This window comes from Gymnoscopelus microlampas (genome assembly GCF_963454915.1).
Source record: "Gymnoscopelus microlampas genome assembly, chromosome: 6".
In the NCBI taxonomy this organism is placed as follows: Eukaryota; Metazoa; Chordata; class Actinopteri; order Myctophiformes; family Myctophidae; genus Gymnoscopelus; species Gymnoscopelus microlampas.
Window position 1 is genome coordinate 13,815,181 of NC_139943.1, and position 18,823 is coordinate 13,834,003.

At 39.0% G+C, this 18,823-nt stretch overlaps 1 protein-coding gene across 1 annotated transcript in view; it reads left to right on the forward strand.

Annotated features, from left to right (window-relative positions):
- The window catches only part of LOC311047275 (neural-cadherin-like), a gene marked incomplete at both ends in the record, with an annotated part of 231,151 nt that overhangs the window by 69,644 nt on the left and 142,684 nt on the right, over window positions 1-18,823 (forward strand). Inside the window, 2 exons of the mRNA XM_084059930.1 lie at window positions 2,810-2,921; window positions 16,536-16,785. Of these exons, the coding sequence (XP_083916056.1) occupies window positions 2,810-2,921; window positions 16,536-16,785 (362 nt within the window). The remainder of the gene's footprint in view (window positions 1-2,809; window positions 2,922-16,535; window positions 16,786-18,823) is intronic.

An 18,823-nucleotide genomic window follows, 5' to 3' on the forward strand; every position in this document is an offset into this window, starting at 1 on the left:
ACTTGTCCTTTAATGGATGATAAGAGAAAACGTTAACTGTCTCACTCATTTAAAATGTGAGCAATCCCCTGTGAGCAATCCCCTGGGTTTTCTAGGTGTCTATGCACTGAATGACAGTCCGTGCAATGAATACTAAGTTGTGTGAGATCGGGTTGGTATACCATAATATCTGTAGGCACTGGTGGACTCAACCCTATACTTCAGTCAAAGAACTTTATAGATACTACATCATGTTGCAATGTGTTGCGAGCTTGTAGATCTGCAATTTTCGCTCTACTTTATTTGAATTAGGGCTTAAGTGCTTAACTCATAACATACTTTATCGGAGTCAAACGTACAATAATTTGTCTTTGAAAGCCAAGGTACTGTAAAGTGAAAAGTGGAGTAAAAGTCCTAAGTATCCAAAACAAAATACTCAAGTAAAGTACAGATACTCAGAATATGAGCCACCAATCACATAAGGGCATAAGTTCTGTGCGGTGCCATGTCAAACATTGTTTTGTCCTGCATGGTGATGGTGAGTATGGAAAAGAAGGAAGAACAAATTAATGCTTAAACCTGTAACACATACTGTAAATGCTTGGTGAAAGTGGTAAAAAAAAAAGTACGCAAACAAACGTAGTATGTTACAATATGTAAAGCTATGCATTCACCAAGTAAAAGTACATGAAAGCACGTGTACTGCAAGTTCAGTTGACTTAATAGTTGCCAATATCTTTTAGCAAGTTGAGATCTGGTGAGACACCCAATTCTTTGTCACAGTAATCATACAGTCCATGGTGACATACAGGGGCAAGAAGTATTTCTTGGGTTGTTTTGCCTTAAGTCTGATGTCATCTCCATTGTAAGATGTTGCATGTACTGGTAGTTATGACAACAGTGTGTGCATCAGTGCTAGTGTGCATATGGCACACACGTACTACGCACACATACACGTACACACACACACACACACACACACACACACACACACACATACACGTACACGTACACACGCACACACACACATACACGTACACACGCACACACACACGCACACGCACACGCACACGCACACGCACACGCACACATACACATACATACACACACACACACACACACACACACACACACACACACACACACACACACACACACACACACACACACACACACACACACACACACACACGCAGCACTGAAGAACTAACAGCCCAACACTTCCCCCAAATCCTGGATGGATGGTTTAAGAGCTTACAAAACAGACTGGAGACACAAAGTGCAATTTCTTCCAGCTTTTTTTTTCAAAAGCCCAGCCATCTACAACAGCATTTACCATATCCAGGCACACTGAAAGTGGTTTTCAGTAGGGAGGCTGCACGTTATACACCTTGTGAGGTTTCAGTGTTCACAACGAAATCCAAACCAAAACACTATCAACCAAAACACTAGCTGCATGTTGGCACAACAACAACAGCAACAACAACAATTAGCCCACATTAGCCTGAACATCTAAAACCAAAACCTTTTTTTGCGTACACATTTTATTTAGTTTTTTTGTTTTGAATGTTGTTACATGCATTTGTGCCAGGCTCTGGTAAAGTGTTTATCATAGTGTTGGAATCCAGGAGATGAAATTAATAACTACAGAAGAAACTCAGGTACTTGGCACGGGAGCTGCTAATCTTTAAAAAAAATACAACGTTATCCTTTTCCAGTGAAACTCAGATATTCAGTATCATTGTAAATTCTTAATTCAAAGATTGTGATAGTCAGTCTTCATGATGTCTGACTTTTATTTCACCCCAGAGATTCATGATGTCTGACTTTTATTTCACCCCAGAGATTTAGAGCATTCGTTCCCAAAGTGGGGTCCGGGGACCCCCAGGGGTCCATGGGTGGGGGCGGGGGGGCCACCGAGTGCCACGCTATGAGCTTGTAGATCTGCTTATTTTGAACATTTTTAAAAAAATGTGAAAATCTTTGAATATATGTATTTTTTTTAACGCGAACATTTTTAACTCATACCTTTGCTTTAGGAGGTACAAAAAAAATTCAGATGGGCGTCCGCGGCCAAATATATATCAATTAGGGGGTCCTTGACATGAAAACGTTTGAGAACCACTGCTTTAGAGGGGTTCAGCTCAGTGCTGTGAATGTGGACACGGTAACTCTGGGGCTGCTGGGTAAACTGATCCCAGGTATTTCAGGACTATTACTCGGCTGTCATTTCACACTGTACGCATGATGCTGACAGGGAGATTATAGGGCACAGGGCGGCCATGGGCCTTTGTTGAAAACACACGCTTTTGAGCACACACATGCTCAGAACATTTCTATTTTTGACTCGAGCAAACCATGAAGTGGAAGATAAAATGTGCATCGGACTGGCAAGCTGAGGAAATATGAAGTGCAATTTAGCTTGAGGTCAGCCTCCTGTACAGAGAATTACCTGTGGCTGTCTACTAGACTTAAGGGTTATTAAAATCATTCTAATTGTATCTCCTCTCCTCCTCTCCTCTCCTCTCTTCTCTTCTCTTCTCTTCTCCTCTCTTCTCTTCTCTTCTCTTCTCTTCTCTTCTCTTCTCTTCTCTTCTCTTCTCTTCTCTTCTCTTCTCTTCTCTTCTCTTCTCTTCTCTTCTCTTCTCCTCTCCCCTTCCATCCTCTACGCGCCCACCCCCTCCTCTCCACTCTTTTCGTCTTCTCTTCTTTTCTTGTCTCGTCTCGTCTCGTCTCGTCTCTTCACCTTTCCTACCCTCTTCTCTTCTCCTCTCCCCTTCCATCCTCTACCATCCCACCCTCCCCTCCCCTCTATTTCCACACTACCCAGGTCCAGGTATCGTTAACGGATGAGAACGATTGTGTCCCAGAATTCCTGCAGTCCATCTACAGCGTGGACGGCGTCCCCGAGACAGTAACCACGGCAACCTCTCTGCTGCAGGGTGAGCCTCCACCCTGACACCATAATTCACATCCATCATTTTCCTTTAAGCGGAGAGCACCATTATTGTCTTCTATAGAAATATAACTGCCCCCATTTCCATTTCAATGGAAAGACTGTTCAAAATTGAATTCCTTTTAACAAGCTCTTTGCATACTGAAAGGCGCCATTCAGAGTCCCAATTACAGTATAAATAGAGGACTAAAGAGAAACTATACGCCGCCATGTTACCCGGCCGACAGCGATGCGAGGCGGGGTATTCTAATTGCTGCTATCTGTCTGTGTGTGCGTCTGGGAATGGATGGCCGCATTTTCATCAAACTTGGTGAGAAAGATCAGCAGGCTGCTCCGAGCAGATGACTAATCACTTAAAGCTCACAATCCATGACTTTTTTTCTAGTGAATAAAACATCAGTGTAACCACATGAACCCTAGTGTCCTTATTCTGGGGTGAACGTTTGGTGACAAATCGCCGATCTACAAGCTGACAACCTGTCGCGCCGCGACGCGTTGTGAGTGAGCATGTACGGTATATCGGCGATTCTTGCAGAAGATGTTTGGTGTAGAGGAGGAAATAAGGAGGGGGACTAGTATTGAGCCCTGGGGGACTCTGGACAACTAAATATATAGGGTTCATATTGTTGCTGTTGGGCAGAAACCTTGCATCTCCATTTTTCAACTTTTTATGTTTTTTTTCATCACTTAATACCCTACTACTTAGTCGTACAAGATTGTCAAGCAAAAGTAGCCGATCTACAAGCTCACAATGGTTGCGATGCAACATGTTGTGAGCTTGTAGAACTTGTAAAGAATAATCATAATTGTTCCCCAATAAGCCATGCCCAAAATAAGGTTGAAGTAATTCAGTTTTGGGTTGAAATGGTCAATCTTCAAGGTCAAGATCTGTCTGTGTACAAAATAATTTGAGAATGGATGGAAAGATTTTCATAACAGTTGGTGTGAATGAGATCATTAAAGGGAGATTTCACTTTAAAACACTTCTGGTGTCATTTTCATCTAGTCTAGTCTGACTTTTGTGTGGTGTGCACCCCAGACAACTTTCTGGTAAGTAACAAGTAAGTTGTTCATTTATTTTCATTAGCCATTTCATTATGTTAATAGTAGACTTGCACTAAAAAAGTAGGTCATTGTTTTTCTTCTTAGACTTTCTTAGACTTTAAAAAATAAATAACTAAAGGAGAAATTAAGGTCTCCCCATTCATTAGAAGGACAATATCAGTCACTAGAAGCAGTGACATCAAATAATATTTTTTAATATATTTTAATATTTAAATATCTAAACATTGAATCAAGCAACCTCTAGGGTGCACACACAAGTAGATGTAAAGTGATGTACTGTAAGTGAAATTACCCTTTAAGGTTTTTAAATTACCCTTTAAGTGTTGGGTTGACATCGCCAAAGGTAAAGGTAACAGTCAAGGTCACACATACAAAAACGGTAATATCTCAGGAATGGAAAACAAACAATCAACAGAGATGTTCAGGCAAGGTTTGCACCCCAGCTCTGTTTCGTTCAGACTTGATATTGTCGCTGTGAGGCAGAAACCTTATATCTCCATATTTAAAAACAAATAGTTTTTTGTTTTTTGTTTATTTTTGTAAATGAATGGCCTACTTTGTCATGCTACAGTCCACAAAATTAACCAAAAGAAATTAAACCAATTTACAAGCTTGAGCTTGTAGATTGGCTTTTGACATTTTTTTAGTTAATTAAAATGAATAAATACTGTAAGTGCCTGAAGGTGAAAGTGGAAGTGTGTCTCTCTGGGTTTTATTAATATTGAACTAATGAAATATATTAAAAAGAGCTTGTGACTAAATAATAACAACATTGGATCCATTGGAACACAGGTTATTTTCCCCCCCATTTTCTGAAAAGTAACCGTTTTGGACATGCGTACGAGGTTTCCGCCCGACAACAACGACATGTGATGTATGAATATGACCATGCAGAGTTATCTGTATTAAACATGGCTGTTCCTTTGATTATCATTCATACTTTAGTCCTGTTGTAAAAGCACACACAGCTCTTTGCAGAGCTATTTCCATCAGCAAAATGTGCTGAAGTAATCAGATCTACGCCTGCAAAAATGTACAAGGTGTCATTTTAATGAAAGGCAAATTCTCAGCTACGCCACATTATTTGCTTCAAAAGTTGTCAAAACTTTTTTCCTACAATAGATGGTTGCCAAAGTATGTCACCAGTTTTATTCAGCCTAATTAAAAAAAATAGCTAATGGGTGATATGGACAACAACATCAAACATCACAATATTCTTTGAACAAATAAACCCCCGATGATGATATTGTGATGATAATATCGTATTGTTATAATAATATACATTTTCTTTCAGACATTGGTGCTTCCCTGATTTTATTTTTGGAGTGAATTCTGGGAGCTTTGAGCAGTGGTGGAAAGAGTACTCAAATGTATCAAAACTGCAACGTAGAAATACTCTGTTACAAGTAAAAGTCCGGAATTCTAAATGTACTTGAATTCTAAAAGTACAAAAGTATTGGTATCTACTTGAAGTACCAAAAGTAGACAGTCAGGGTCCCCACGGTCATGAAATTCCTGGAAATATTTTGAAATTGAAAAAAAAAAAATCCAGTACTGGAAAAGGTTTGAAATTGATCAAACATCATCAAAGGTCCTGGAATTTATCAAGGGTCCTGGAAAAATATTTGGCTACTATGCATTGTTTTTGGCTATTGATTTTGTTAAAACAAAACATTTTCATAAACATGAATAATATTACACGAAATATGTAACATAAGTAGTTTTTCGCCGAACGGGCTGTGTGACGGCAGCCTAATGTATGTCTCAAACTTTATTTTTGCTACACTGCCTATCTTTGGGCATTCTACATAGGAGTAAGAGACACATTATTGCGCCGAATGATTGTTATATAGGCCTGGAAATTGGGCTAAATATTCTGGAAAAGTTTTGGAAATTCATTGCTAAAAATGTGTGGGGACCCTGGACAGTACTCATTATGTAGAATGTCCCGTTTTCAATTGCATAAAAATCTTTTGAAAATAGCAGATCTACAAGCTCACAATGTGTCGCATCGCGACGCATTGTGATCTTATAGATCGGCTATTTTCAAATGGCCGAAATGAATATAGAGCTGAAGTTACTGTGTCTTTTGTAATAATAATCCAAATCTACAAAGTAACTAGTAACTAAAGTTTTCAAATAAATATAGTGGAGTAAAAAGTATAATATTTGGATCCGAGATGTAGTGAAGTTGAAGTAATGGAAGTGGAAGTGGAAGTGGAAATTCTCAAGTTAAGTACAAATACCTCAATACAGTACTTAAGTAAATGTACTTTCCACCACTGGCTTTGACCAGTAGGACAAAGCTCTACTGGTCATTCCAAAGTGCTGCCTAACAACCAGAGGAGATCAGGCTTGCAGAGTCTTTTGTCTCATTTCAAATCTCTCCTGAAAACACACTTTTATAAAGCTGCTTTTGTTCTCCAACCGCTTTAACTTATATTATCTTAGTTATTATTTCATCTGTTGTGTTTTGTTTCATTGCCTCATTTGTCATTTCATTTGTATAGATTTTTCTGTGAAGCATTTTCTAACACTGTTTTGAAAGGTGCAATACAAAGCTCATTATAACTGTAGCTCTAACAGATAAAGGAGCTACAGTAAGTAGCCTAAAATACTTAAAAAAATTATGTTACGCAGTCACACGTATGACTTTAAGCTTCAGTAACTTGACATTGATTCAAACATGGCAAGAATAATTCATTGATACACCCAATCTGTATTTGAAAACATGGAGATAAAATACAGTATACATACAGTACATCTCAAAATAATGCTAATATTCTCATGAGCTTTGTGGCCCATACTTTGTTGACACCGTTTATTCTACATTTTATGTAAAATATACCAAACAACAAACTGCAGTCTAATTGCCTCCACAAACGTGGGTGACAGAATGGATGCAAACATTTTTTAAATTATCATTTTTTATTTATTTTTGAAATCTTATCACGCTTTGGAAGCAAATATTTGTTATGAGCCTCAGGGAAAATAACTCAATTTTGAAAAGGTTCTCAGTACAGAATGTGCAGTAGCTCATTAGTTGTATTGTGTACCTTTTGTAGCGTTACCTTGTCAAGGATGCCAGTATATTTCTGCAGGGTGCCGTATGGCTACTGCTAATTGCAGCTGCAGTACCGATGCATATGATCTAATTAAATATTCACACACATTAAAGTATGTTGTACAAACATATGCAAAAACATTAAAATGTGTTATACAGTACATACACATACATTACATGCATTCATCAACTACTGCAGCTCATCAGATCATTTAGACTAAACTAAAATAGTTTAAATTAGTTTATCCTCTCTTGGAAATGTGTTAGGAATAACCCCTTGAGATGTACAGTATGGCGTCTAATTTATACTTCTAATTAAAACGACAGTAATACAATTTAAACCCAATTAGACAAAACCTATGAACACTTAAACCCTATATTCTTTGTTGCCTGGTGTCCGCCAGGTGTATATTTCTAGGCTCGTATATTTGTTTCCAATCACTTGGCCGAAAATATAAGTTGTGAGCTTGTTGTAGATCTACTATTTTTTCCTACTACTAGGTTCGCCCCAGAATAGGGACGCTAGGGTTCATGTAGTTATCTATGAAAAAACAAGATAATTAAGTACCAAATGCGAAAAAAACAAAACAATCAAACAATAAGACATAATTATGTAATAAGAAAATCATATGCCAATCAGAGCATAAAATGTATGATTTGTGCAATAAGAAGACAACTAGTGGAAAGATGATATGGATCTTTTATTTATAGATGATTTCAATCAGAGGGAGCTTTAAACATAATGGTTTGACTTAGAGACTGCAGAAACAAGAAACATAGAGCTGAGTCTTGACAATTAGAAGATAAATAAACTGTTTTAAATGGTGAAGACAATTGAAATGTCTGCATTTAAAAAATAAACAGCAGCCTCTCCTTATGATGGGAGAGGGCAAATTAATATTTTAATACATCCTACAATGATGAGTTGTGAAAGGACAACCCAGACTAAACCTGCACATTCATAAACTACAATATATTGCCAGCCAGAAAATTAGTTTTGGATGCAGCCTGATATACAACATCAGCATAATCCCATATTGGCAAATTGACATAACAACACATTGTTTTATGATGTGAAGTTTGATGTTATGAAGAAGGAATTGAAGCAAAGTAAAGCTTTACGTGACAGAAGATCAAATAATGAATACTGTACCTTAATTTACATATTATCCGAAACCTTTCCTTTTTATTATTGTAACCAAATCAAAAAGTGAAATTTGCAGATCTACGACATGTTGACATCTTGGAGATCTGCTACTTTCACTTTTGTGCGACACTCTTGACGAAGTAGGGCATTCATTTACGAAAAAAACATAAAACTTGTCCGTCCGACAGACAGCACCATTGCGGTCCAATGGAAACAATGAAGAAATGACACTTTGGTAGAGGTTTGTGTTGTGTAGTTACCTTGTCAATGTCATGATGTACAGTAACTAGTTCAATGGGGAAGATATCTGTCTCCGTTGCGCCTTTGATTAGAGATTTATATTCCTAAAATAAAAATCTCCTCATTGACTTGCACTGCATGGTGAAACAGCTGATTCACCATACAGTCACTCTTTTAGCAGATAAACAAATGCAAAAGAAAAGCGGATTTTGCCAATGCAGTACTGTATGTGTGTGCTTGCACGATTGCTCGCGTGCGTCGGTATCACAGAGGTTGCCGGCGTGAAACTGTAGTGGGGCAAATTAACCCATTAAGACCGGGAGGAAACCATCTGACATTTTTAGATTTCTTTGGCTATTCAAAAATAGAAGATATACAAGCTCATAGTGTGGCACAGAGTGCCGTGCTATGAACTTGTAGATCTGCTTTATTTAAAAAAAAAAAAACGTATGTTGCTATATATCAGTGGTGCTCAAACTTTTTCACGTCAAGGACCTCCCAAAATAATATGTATTTGGCCGTGGACCCCCATCTGAAAATATTTTATTCCAGGTATCCCCCCCCCCCCAGAAGCAAAGACTTGAGTTACAGGGATATTTCACTTTCAAAACAAATTTGGGTCATTTTATCGTCTACTCTAATGCTTTTGTGAGCACCCCAAACAGTTTTTAAGTTGTTGATTCAGTATTTAGATATTTGATATTCATTTTATCAGACACACCCCCTTCTTATACAAACCCATTGTAACTTCAATCGGAAACACCCGTCCTTGGTTCTGGTGACAGTCCTTCTAATACGTACCTGAAGATACGTGTTTTTTAAATTACTTTTTTCATTCATATTTTTATTTTTATTTTTTTCGGAAAATGAAAACATTTAAATACAATAAAAAAAAAATTAAATAAATGAAAAAAGTTATCAAAAAAACACGGCCCCCTCACGTATTAGGAGGGCAGGATGAGTCACCAGAACCAAGGACGGGTGTTTTTGATGAATCTAACCTGTTAAAAATGGAGTTTGAAGTTATAATGGGTTTGTATAGGAAGGGGTCCTGTCTGATAAAATGAATATCAAATATCTAAATACTGAATCAAGCAACTTAAAAACGTTCTGCTCACAAAAGCCTGAGTAGACGATAAAATGACCCATTTAAAAAAAAAGTGAAATATCCCTTTAAAGATGTTTGCTTGAAAAAATATATATATTCAAAGATTTGCAAAAAAAATCTAGATAAAAAAAAATAGCTGATCTACAAGCTCATAGCGCTGCACTCGGTGCCGCGCTATGAGCTTGTATATCTACTATTTTTGAATAGCCAAAAGTATAAAATAATGGTTATAGCTAAAATATAACATGACACAGATGCGTTCCTGGTCCTAATAGATTAAACTGTGGCATAACTAAAGACTCTCTCGTTGCCATCAATGAGCAGGGTGTTTATGTTCTTAAACTGGTGGTTCTCAAAGAAGGTTCCGTCCTTCTTCCCAGCTAAATTCATTTACCAAATTAACTCCCTGAGTGCCAGGATTGCCAGAGTTATTTCAGAATTGATTCTGAAAAGTGCCAGAGTTTTTTTCACAGAAAACAAAAAGTGCTTAGGAAGCGAGATACAGCCTTTTTCAGTTCTAAGTTAAACAAGGAGTGGATGGAGCTGCACATCTTCAGATGATGATATCTTGGGTTCTGAACATGTTTAAAAAAAAAAAAAAAAAAAATGTTTTTACACTATTTTTTCAAAAACACGTCAAACATGTTAATGGCACCCAGCGCCATAGCGGTAAAAACATGTGAAACACGTTAATGGCCCTCAGTGAGTTAATATAGCATCAAAATCAGTTTAACCACTTTAACCACTTCGGGTATTCGAAAATAGCCAATATACAAGCTCACAACTTGTCGTACCATAATGCATTGTAAGCTTGTAGATTGGCTATTTTCAAAGATTTTTGAAATTCTTGAAAAACACAAACCTTTTCTTATGTGGGGTCCCTGGCACAAGATCTTTCCAGCTGGAGGTCCACGGCCAAATGCATATCAATGTGAGGGATCCTTGACATGAAAATGTTTGAGAACCATTGGTCTAAAGTTTAGAGATAATGACTCTGTTTAGACTCTATACTGTGTCATTAAGTTTGGTTGTTGTGGGGCTCAGCTGTGTTGTTCTCATCGGAAATGGAGGTTGCTAAACATGATGCTTCAGAGAAACCGACGTGCCATTTTCTTCATTTCCTCTCTCCTCACACCGTTTCCTCCATGCATCCTCAGTGGGAGGGACTAGGATGCAAGGAGAGGAAGCAAGTGAGGGAAGTGAGAATTTAATTTAGAGACCTGGGACCGTAGCCGAGGAGACAGAACATTGTTAAAAACATCACCAATAGAACGATGAGTCATTATGGCAGAACGGACCGAGAAGAAGTGCTGATTTAATGCTTGAGCGACTAAAAGTGGATCATGTTAACTCTTATCTGATTAGATAAAGTTTTATGAGATACATTCATTACAGTTTTGACTTTATTCCAAGATTGTTTAGAATTTTTATAAAGTCATGAGCAAGAGATTCTTTTTAATGATTGCATGGATTTGGCATAGTTTTTGCTCATTATTTTTCAACTGTCAGTACATTTTCCAGTCAGCAGGATCCTTGGACTTGAATGTGGCCCAATGTATTATCTCTGTGCCTGAAAATACTTGTAAGATCATAAGTTATCCAGGGAAGATGACTTTCTTTGACTTTGCTGCTGTTCAAGGAAACATGTTTATCCATGACTGACACTGAATTCAGAATATAAAAAGTCCCAAGGATCATGAAGATTTGGTATTAGTTGGTACCTATCCCAGTCAATTAGAATTAAGTCATTAATAAATGGATCTATGTTCATTATAGGTGAACATTTGAATTTCCAAATTTGAAATATATACTGTATATTTCTTATCTTAAAAAGTTCAAAATAGGCCTCGAGAAAATATCTGATCTATCTAAGTCCACAAGGCATGACACTGTGAGCTTAGACTATCTATTCATCGTACAACAAAGTACTGTGTGTAGGAGAGCTTAAGTGATTATTTTTCTTCTTGCCTGATTCTAATTCATTTGGGTATTAATTTCAGGACACAATAATGATCACTGAGGCAGATCAGTCATAACATTGTATTTGATTTAAAAATCTATTTTGGTGTGAAATCAGTATCCAGTCAAGCAGTGATGTACTGTACTGTAGGTGTAACACGAGTGGGCTCACTAATGAAATCACTAATTAACTGAGATTTCCCTAGAATATTTAGCAATCCAATTGAAGTCTGATGCATTTCAGCTGGTGCAGAGCTATGTGCTTATTTATGTACTTATTAACATGCAGACAGTTACCTAAATACACTCAATTTTTTTTGTGGGGGCAGCGGGTAGAGGAAGGAGCATGTTTTTGACCGAAAGGTTCCTGGTTTGATCCCCCATACGGCATGAAAAATCTGGGTGGTAAAGTGAATGTTCTCCACTTACCCCTCTCCCAACGTTGCTGAAGTGCCCTTGAGCAAGGCACTGAAACCTCATACTGCTCTGATTAGAGATTAGTGTCAGATTAGATGACACATAGTGTGGCTCCGTCCACTCTGTATAAAACAGTTTGTATGTTTGATTTCATTGTTTGAATTGTTAGTCAGAACAACTCAACAACTGAGTTGAACTAACCTATTAACCGATTCTAAAAAATGTCAGTTTTCTGAAACACTTATGTTGCTATTATATCAGTGGTGCTCATATTTTTTTCATCTCAAGGACCCCCAAAATGATATGTATTTGGCCGCGGACCCCCATCAAAATATTTAGTTCCAGGGACCCCCAGAAGCAAAGATTTTAGTTACAAACGCTTTAGGATATATATATTCATAGATTTGTATAGCATACTGTAGCTATAAATAGCAGATATACAAGCTCTATGAGCTTGTACATCTGCTATTTTTGAATAGCCAAAGTATGAAATAATGGTTAAAGTGGTTAAAATTTTAAATGACAGATGTTTTTCCCAGTCTTAATGGGTTAAAATATTCTTTTATGAATATACAATTACTCTGATTAATACATTTATTTGGTCTGGTGATTAATGGGTCCGATTTGTGGGTACTCTGAGGGAGCACGCTACATCTCCTCTACCAAATAAGAGGCCTTCTGCATAGGCACTGTACATAACTGCAGTCACGGGTTTTTAAGAAGGTGGTCATACCTGTTTCCTGTTCACTTTCCCATACTGTAGCTTTGTTTGATTGGCTCTGCAGCAGATTTGAACCAGAAACACACAACACCTTCACGCGTGTTTCCGGTCGGCTGCTGAGCCAATCAAACGAAGCTATGGAAAACATGAACAGGAATAGGAAACGGGTATGTCACCTTCTGGAAACCTGGGACTACATTTATGCACAGAGCCTATTCCCCATATAGTACATACTGTAAATGTAGATCCAAAACAACAGGTGCAGGAGGAGGGGGAGCCGCAGGTTGTAGCTGGAGTGGTGGAGGAGCTGCAGCGGGTTGTAGCTGGAGTGGTGGAGGAGCTACAGCGGGTTGTAGCAGCTGGAGTGATGCAGGGTGAGCAGCTGTGCTCACTCTGCACCACTCCAGCTGCAACCTGCTGCTCCCCCTCCACCACCCCAGCCTCCACCTGCTGCAGGTGGAGCCTGGCAGCAGTTCCTAGAAGGGTGCGCAGCTGCATGAGACAATGCAGCACACTTCCCTGTGTTAAGCTCCAATCCAATCCCTAATATTGTCCGACTGGAACCCATGTGGGAGCGCAAAAATAGAGAGAGAGATGCTAATGGTTTTAATGGTGTGTGTGTGTGTGTGTGTGTGTGTGTGTGTGTGTGTGTGTGTGTGTGTGTGTGTGTGTGTGTGTGTGTGTGTGTGTGTGTGTGTGTGTGTGTGTGTGTGTGTGTGTGTGTGTGTGTGTATGGGGGGGGGGGGTGTTAATATTGACTTTCACTGGCAGCAAACATGAATGATTCGGATGAGAACCCACAGTTTGATAAAACGAGAGTTTTCACCACTCTGCAGTTTTTATCCACCCAGCGGTAACGAAGCGTGTGGTTTCGTCTCAAACTTTAAAAAAAAATGTGATGGGTCATGATGATGGGTTAGAAGCAGCTTTTTATTGAAGATATTATTGATTATATTATTCATCCCTTAATTCATATTTTTGGTTTATCCTTGCAATCTGGTGTTTTCCCTCATGAATTAAAACTTGCTAAAGTTATACCAAATCAGGAGATTCTTATACAGTATATGTACTGTATATTCTTCCCTGTCTTAACTTGTTGAGAATTGTGTTTATTCAATCACAAATCACTTAGCACAACACCCTCTACAACAATCAGTATGTTTATTGAAAGAAATTCTCAGCTGAACTAGCTCTGTTGCAGCTTGTCAACAATATCACTTCTGCAATAGATGACAAGAAATGTTGTTCTTGGTGTTTTCTTAGATTTAACCAAAGCATTTGATTCTGTCAATCAAAAAAAACTATAGAGGATAGAAAACAATTTGTTTCTATCAATGGTTGTTTATCTGAGGAGTTGAACATCTTATGGGATTCCATCCTTGGTTCTTTGTAGTTTGCCTCGCACAAAGATATCAAAACTTTGATAGAACGAGTGAATGATGAATTGTCTTTTGTTTTTAAATGGTTTCAAATGAATACGTTTACTGTCAATATAAAAAAGCAACATAAACAAATCATAACCCAAAGATGTCTCTAGAATATTAATAAATGGTTCCGAAATTTGGCAAGTACCATAAAATGCTTGGGTCTTATTATAGTTGACCGTTTAAACTGAAAAAAAAAAAAAATTTTTTTTAGTGAAATAAAGATGGTTGGCATTGGATGTTTGGCATAGCTCACTAATGACACTCAATAATGTTGCACCAGAGTCTGCACTTTAAGCTCACAAAATAAGTGTACTTAGTCATAGTTTTTACACCTTAAATCGCTGGTCTTTTCCTACCTAAACTGTTGTATTACAGTAGAATGTACGGTGGTGTTATATAAGATACTGTGACAGCTACTGATAAATGGCGCTTTTTTCCTTTTTTTTCTTTACTATTAGTATTATTACTTACAGTATTAGACCCTCCAGAAAAACACGGGCAAAAATCCTTGATTATGCGGGCTAAAACTCTCGATTATGCGGGCTAAAATCCTTGATTTTGCAACGAAATATGCGTTTTTTTTTGCAATTTTATGCGTTGAAATTGCGGGAAGTTGTGAAATATGCGGAAAGTTGTGAAATATGCGGCAATATGCGTTAATATGCGATATGCGAAAAGTTGCGAAAAATGCGAAATATGTTAAAAGTTGCAAAATATGCGAAAATATGCGATGCGAATCGCATATTATGTGATGCGATGTGCATATTATGCGATGCGAATCGCATATTATGTGATGCGATGTGCATATTATGTGATGCGATGCGCATATTATGCGATGCGGCCTTTTTGAAAAAACGTTACCCCCGTATAATTATGCGCCATTTTGCTGATTATGCGGTAAATTCTGCGATCGCATAAGCGCATTAATTTTCTGGATGGTCTACAGTATGCTGCTACGTTGTCTGAAGGAAGCCAAACAAAATTAAGTTTCACTCTTATGTACAGTACCTGTGCACGAGATGTAATGATAAAGAACAACCATGAACCTCGACCCTCCTTGATATGGGTAAAGTTCTGACCTCTGGTTCATCCTTCTTCTCACTTGAATATTATAGTTGTCTCCGCCAGGCCGAAGGCATGGCGAGAGAGTATGTTTTGCACCCTGTCCGTCCGTCCGTCCGTCCGTCCGTCAGTCCGTCAGTCCATCCGTCCGTCATTCTGTCTGTGGACAGCTAATCTCCGGCACCGTTGGCTTGATCGCAGCTGAACTGTGCACACACACTCTCTGGATACCAATTCAGAACCTCTGACCCAAATTATTCACATGGGCCTGTTATAGCGCCAGCAGGAGGCCACTTTTTGCAAACACTTTTTTTTAACAGTACTCCTACAGATTGTATCCAAATATCACTTAAATCGATACACAGTATCTCTATAGTCATTTAACAAAACGGTATTTTTCATATTCATTCCTGATTGGCTAAAAATGGCTTCCAAAGTTTGCAGGATTGGTCCGTTTTGAACAAAATGCCTCAAATCATGAACGCAGCTTGTAATTTCCGTGAAATTTCACATGCACATTCCCACTAGGCCGAGGAAGAAATGCCACTTGAAATATTTCAAATCAGCCTCATGGTGGCGCTATAACAGGCCGATTTGCGTTTTTAACTATAACTGCACCGATCTGCGTGAAACTTTGCACACACACTGGCGTAGACCTGTGCTCCGAGGAGCACTTTTTCTAGTTTAATATTAATTACTGTAATATCGTATGGGCTTTGGGCTACTGGTTATTCAGAAGAAATTATTATTCTGTCAAACAGAAACGAGCCATCTGCATCCTCTTTTTTTAGTAAATACTCAATGCTGTCAATATACTGTATAATACATAAGGTTAATGTTTTTCAATCATGTTTAAGTTTACAACGTGTAAACAAGAAATCCCTTTTTCTGTTCATATATCTTTTGTTTTTATTCTTCTGACATCCACTCCTACTCAACAAGGCAGAAAAAAAGACTTCCATTTATTTTCTGTCATACTACAAAACATCAATTTTTCATCAAATATAGAGGCCCTCAGTTGTGGAACTCTCTAGACACATCACTAAAGTCACCTTCCTTGCCAGTGTTCAGGAAACAAACCTGCCATGCTTTTAATCTGCTGTAGTTTTCAACCTGAACTGGAAAACAAACGGCAAAATAAACAATAGGGTGCCTTCGGAAATGCTATGAAAATCTGCTCCGTTCTGGTTTTTCCGTCATAAAGCGCTCTGATATCAGTTAATTTACAAAATGCCAGGTCGAGTAGATGATAATCACTGATGTTGCCATTTTCATAATTTAAAAATTAATTCAAATGAATGTATATTTCTGAATGTACCGATTTTTTAAAATTCTCTTACAGTCTCTCACTCCTCATTTTCTCTCCATTCTTTTCGTTGTGTCCCAACAGTATTAGCCAGTGACTGTGACTCGGGGTCGAACGCTGAGTTGACGTACTACACGCTGAGCCCAGACTTCAGCATCTCAGCCCACGGGACCATCTTCCCGGCGGGCCGGCTGGACTACGAGAGGCCCAACCACCTGTACGAGTTTGTGGTCATGGCGGTGGACAGCGGCGAGGAGCCTCACTCGGGCACCGCCACAGTGCGTCTGAGGATGGCGAACGTCAATGACGAGCCGCCGGAATTCTCCCAGCCAATGTGAGGACATTTCTCTTGTCTGCTCTTTTTTATTTTTCTATTTTATCAGTTATACAGCATGCCGTCCAGCTGTGTCTTGTGAATTTGTGACAACCACATTATCATATTTTTTGCTATGTCAATATTGTGTGTGCATTCATTTCCCAATACAGAGGCAACTTCTATACCCTAAAAAAAAATTGAACCACTTTCAACCTGGGGTCCCTATTTTGGGCATGTAATTACAAGCCCGGCCAGGAGGCCCTCCACAGAGCCTCTCCTCTCCCCCAGTCCCGGCAGAGTAGTTCCAGACAAGCGGATTGAGTGGCACTGTCTTGCCCTAAGAGGACTGACCGTGGGTAGTTACCTGGGATGTAAGTCGGGGCTTGATCAACCCCAGCTGGGTCACCTGGGCGAGGTTGTATGTTGCGAGACCCGAAACACCTGTTGACTCCAGGCTACAACACTGATGATACAGTACGTCCCAGGTGCATCCATCTGATGTTTTTTTTTTTTGCAAGTGAACATTTTTGCTATGAATACAGGTGTGCCTTGAGATTTTGATTTGCCCATTAGTGTGCCATGGGCATAAAAGGTTTGAAAACCACTGATTTAGCGTAGCCATGTTTTTAAAAGCCCCTTTTCCCCCAATTGGGTTGTGGCAATTACAGTAAATCCTCCCCTGACATTTCTTTGTTGCCTCTCCTGTTACTGGCTTACCTGACAGTGAGGAGCCCCCATTGGGAGAACATAGAGCCCCCATCATACTCCTCCCATTAAAAAGAAAACAAGTACTCCTGTACTTTAACTCAAGTAAAATTGTGACTGCGCAACGTTCACTTGTAGTGGAGTAATATTTGACCAGGAGTATCTATACTTTGGCTCAAAAACTGGGGTTGAGTACTTTGTCCAACACTGGCTATTAGGTTTCTGTTCATGGAGCATAGACACAGCAGAGAGCAGACACTTAGATAATATCACTTTAACCAATATGTGTTAGAACCAATCACCTCTCCATGTGTCCACTGGGAAACTGTGGAAATGAAAGAGGAAAGGTTCAGGATAGAGCTCAATTAGATCATCATTGTACTGTCAATACGCACATGCACTCAGGGGTGTACTGGAGGTGGGGCGTGGTGGAGCGCCGCTCCACTAGTTCAGAGCCTTTGACTAGTTGTTTGATTGATTGATTGATTGATGTACTTTATTTAGTAAGACATGAGAACAACAGTACATGGAAGTACAAATTCACAATACAAGGTCTACTAAACTGGAAGACTCATAAAAGCACTGAGCTTGTTTCAAATGAGTTCCCCATGCACACAAATCATGATGACATATAAGAGACAGACAGATATACACAACTACTATAGAATGTCATACAATCAGTTTACAGGTTACTGGTATGAAGAGTGAGAAATATGTACAAAAGGAGAAGGAGAGAGGGGGGGGGGGGTAGGGGGGTAGGTTAGGTTAGGACTTAGACAGGGGCCATTTTCCAATTGCAGCCTCCTGAAGGTGTATCTTTAGGGCTGTTTTGAAAGAGAGTAGGGTTTTACACTCCTTTACTCCTTTTGGTAGGGCGTTCCACATTTTTGATGAATAGCATGAGAACGAGTTACTTCCCTTTGTTGAGCCAAAAAAGGGTTGGACAAGGTTTGTGGAGCTGCCTCTGGTATTGTGATCGTGGACATCATTAACATTTTGGAAGTATTTTGACAAATACAGGGGGATCCCAATGTTGTGATATATCTTGAAGACCAGGCCCATAGCAAGTTGCTGTACTCTGTCCGCAACCCTAAGCCATCCAATCCTATCAAAATGATCAGGGGTTAGATGGGCTTTGTAGTTGAGGCCAAGAAGTAGCCTTACAAGTTTGTTTTGGGATGTTTGGAGCCTTGTTTTTAAGGCCTTGGTGGTGTTGTGATACCATGAAGTACATGCATAATCGTAATGACCTTGTATGAGGGCCACTGCAAGAGTCTTCAGAGTCTTCTTACTGACTTTACGATCAATACTCCGCAAATAGCGTGTTTTTTGAGCTGCACGTGTGCCCGCA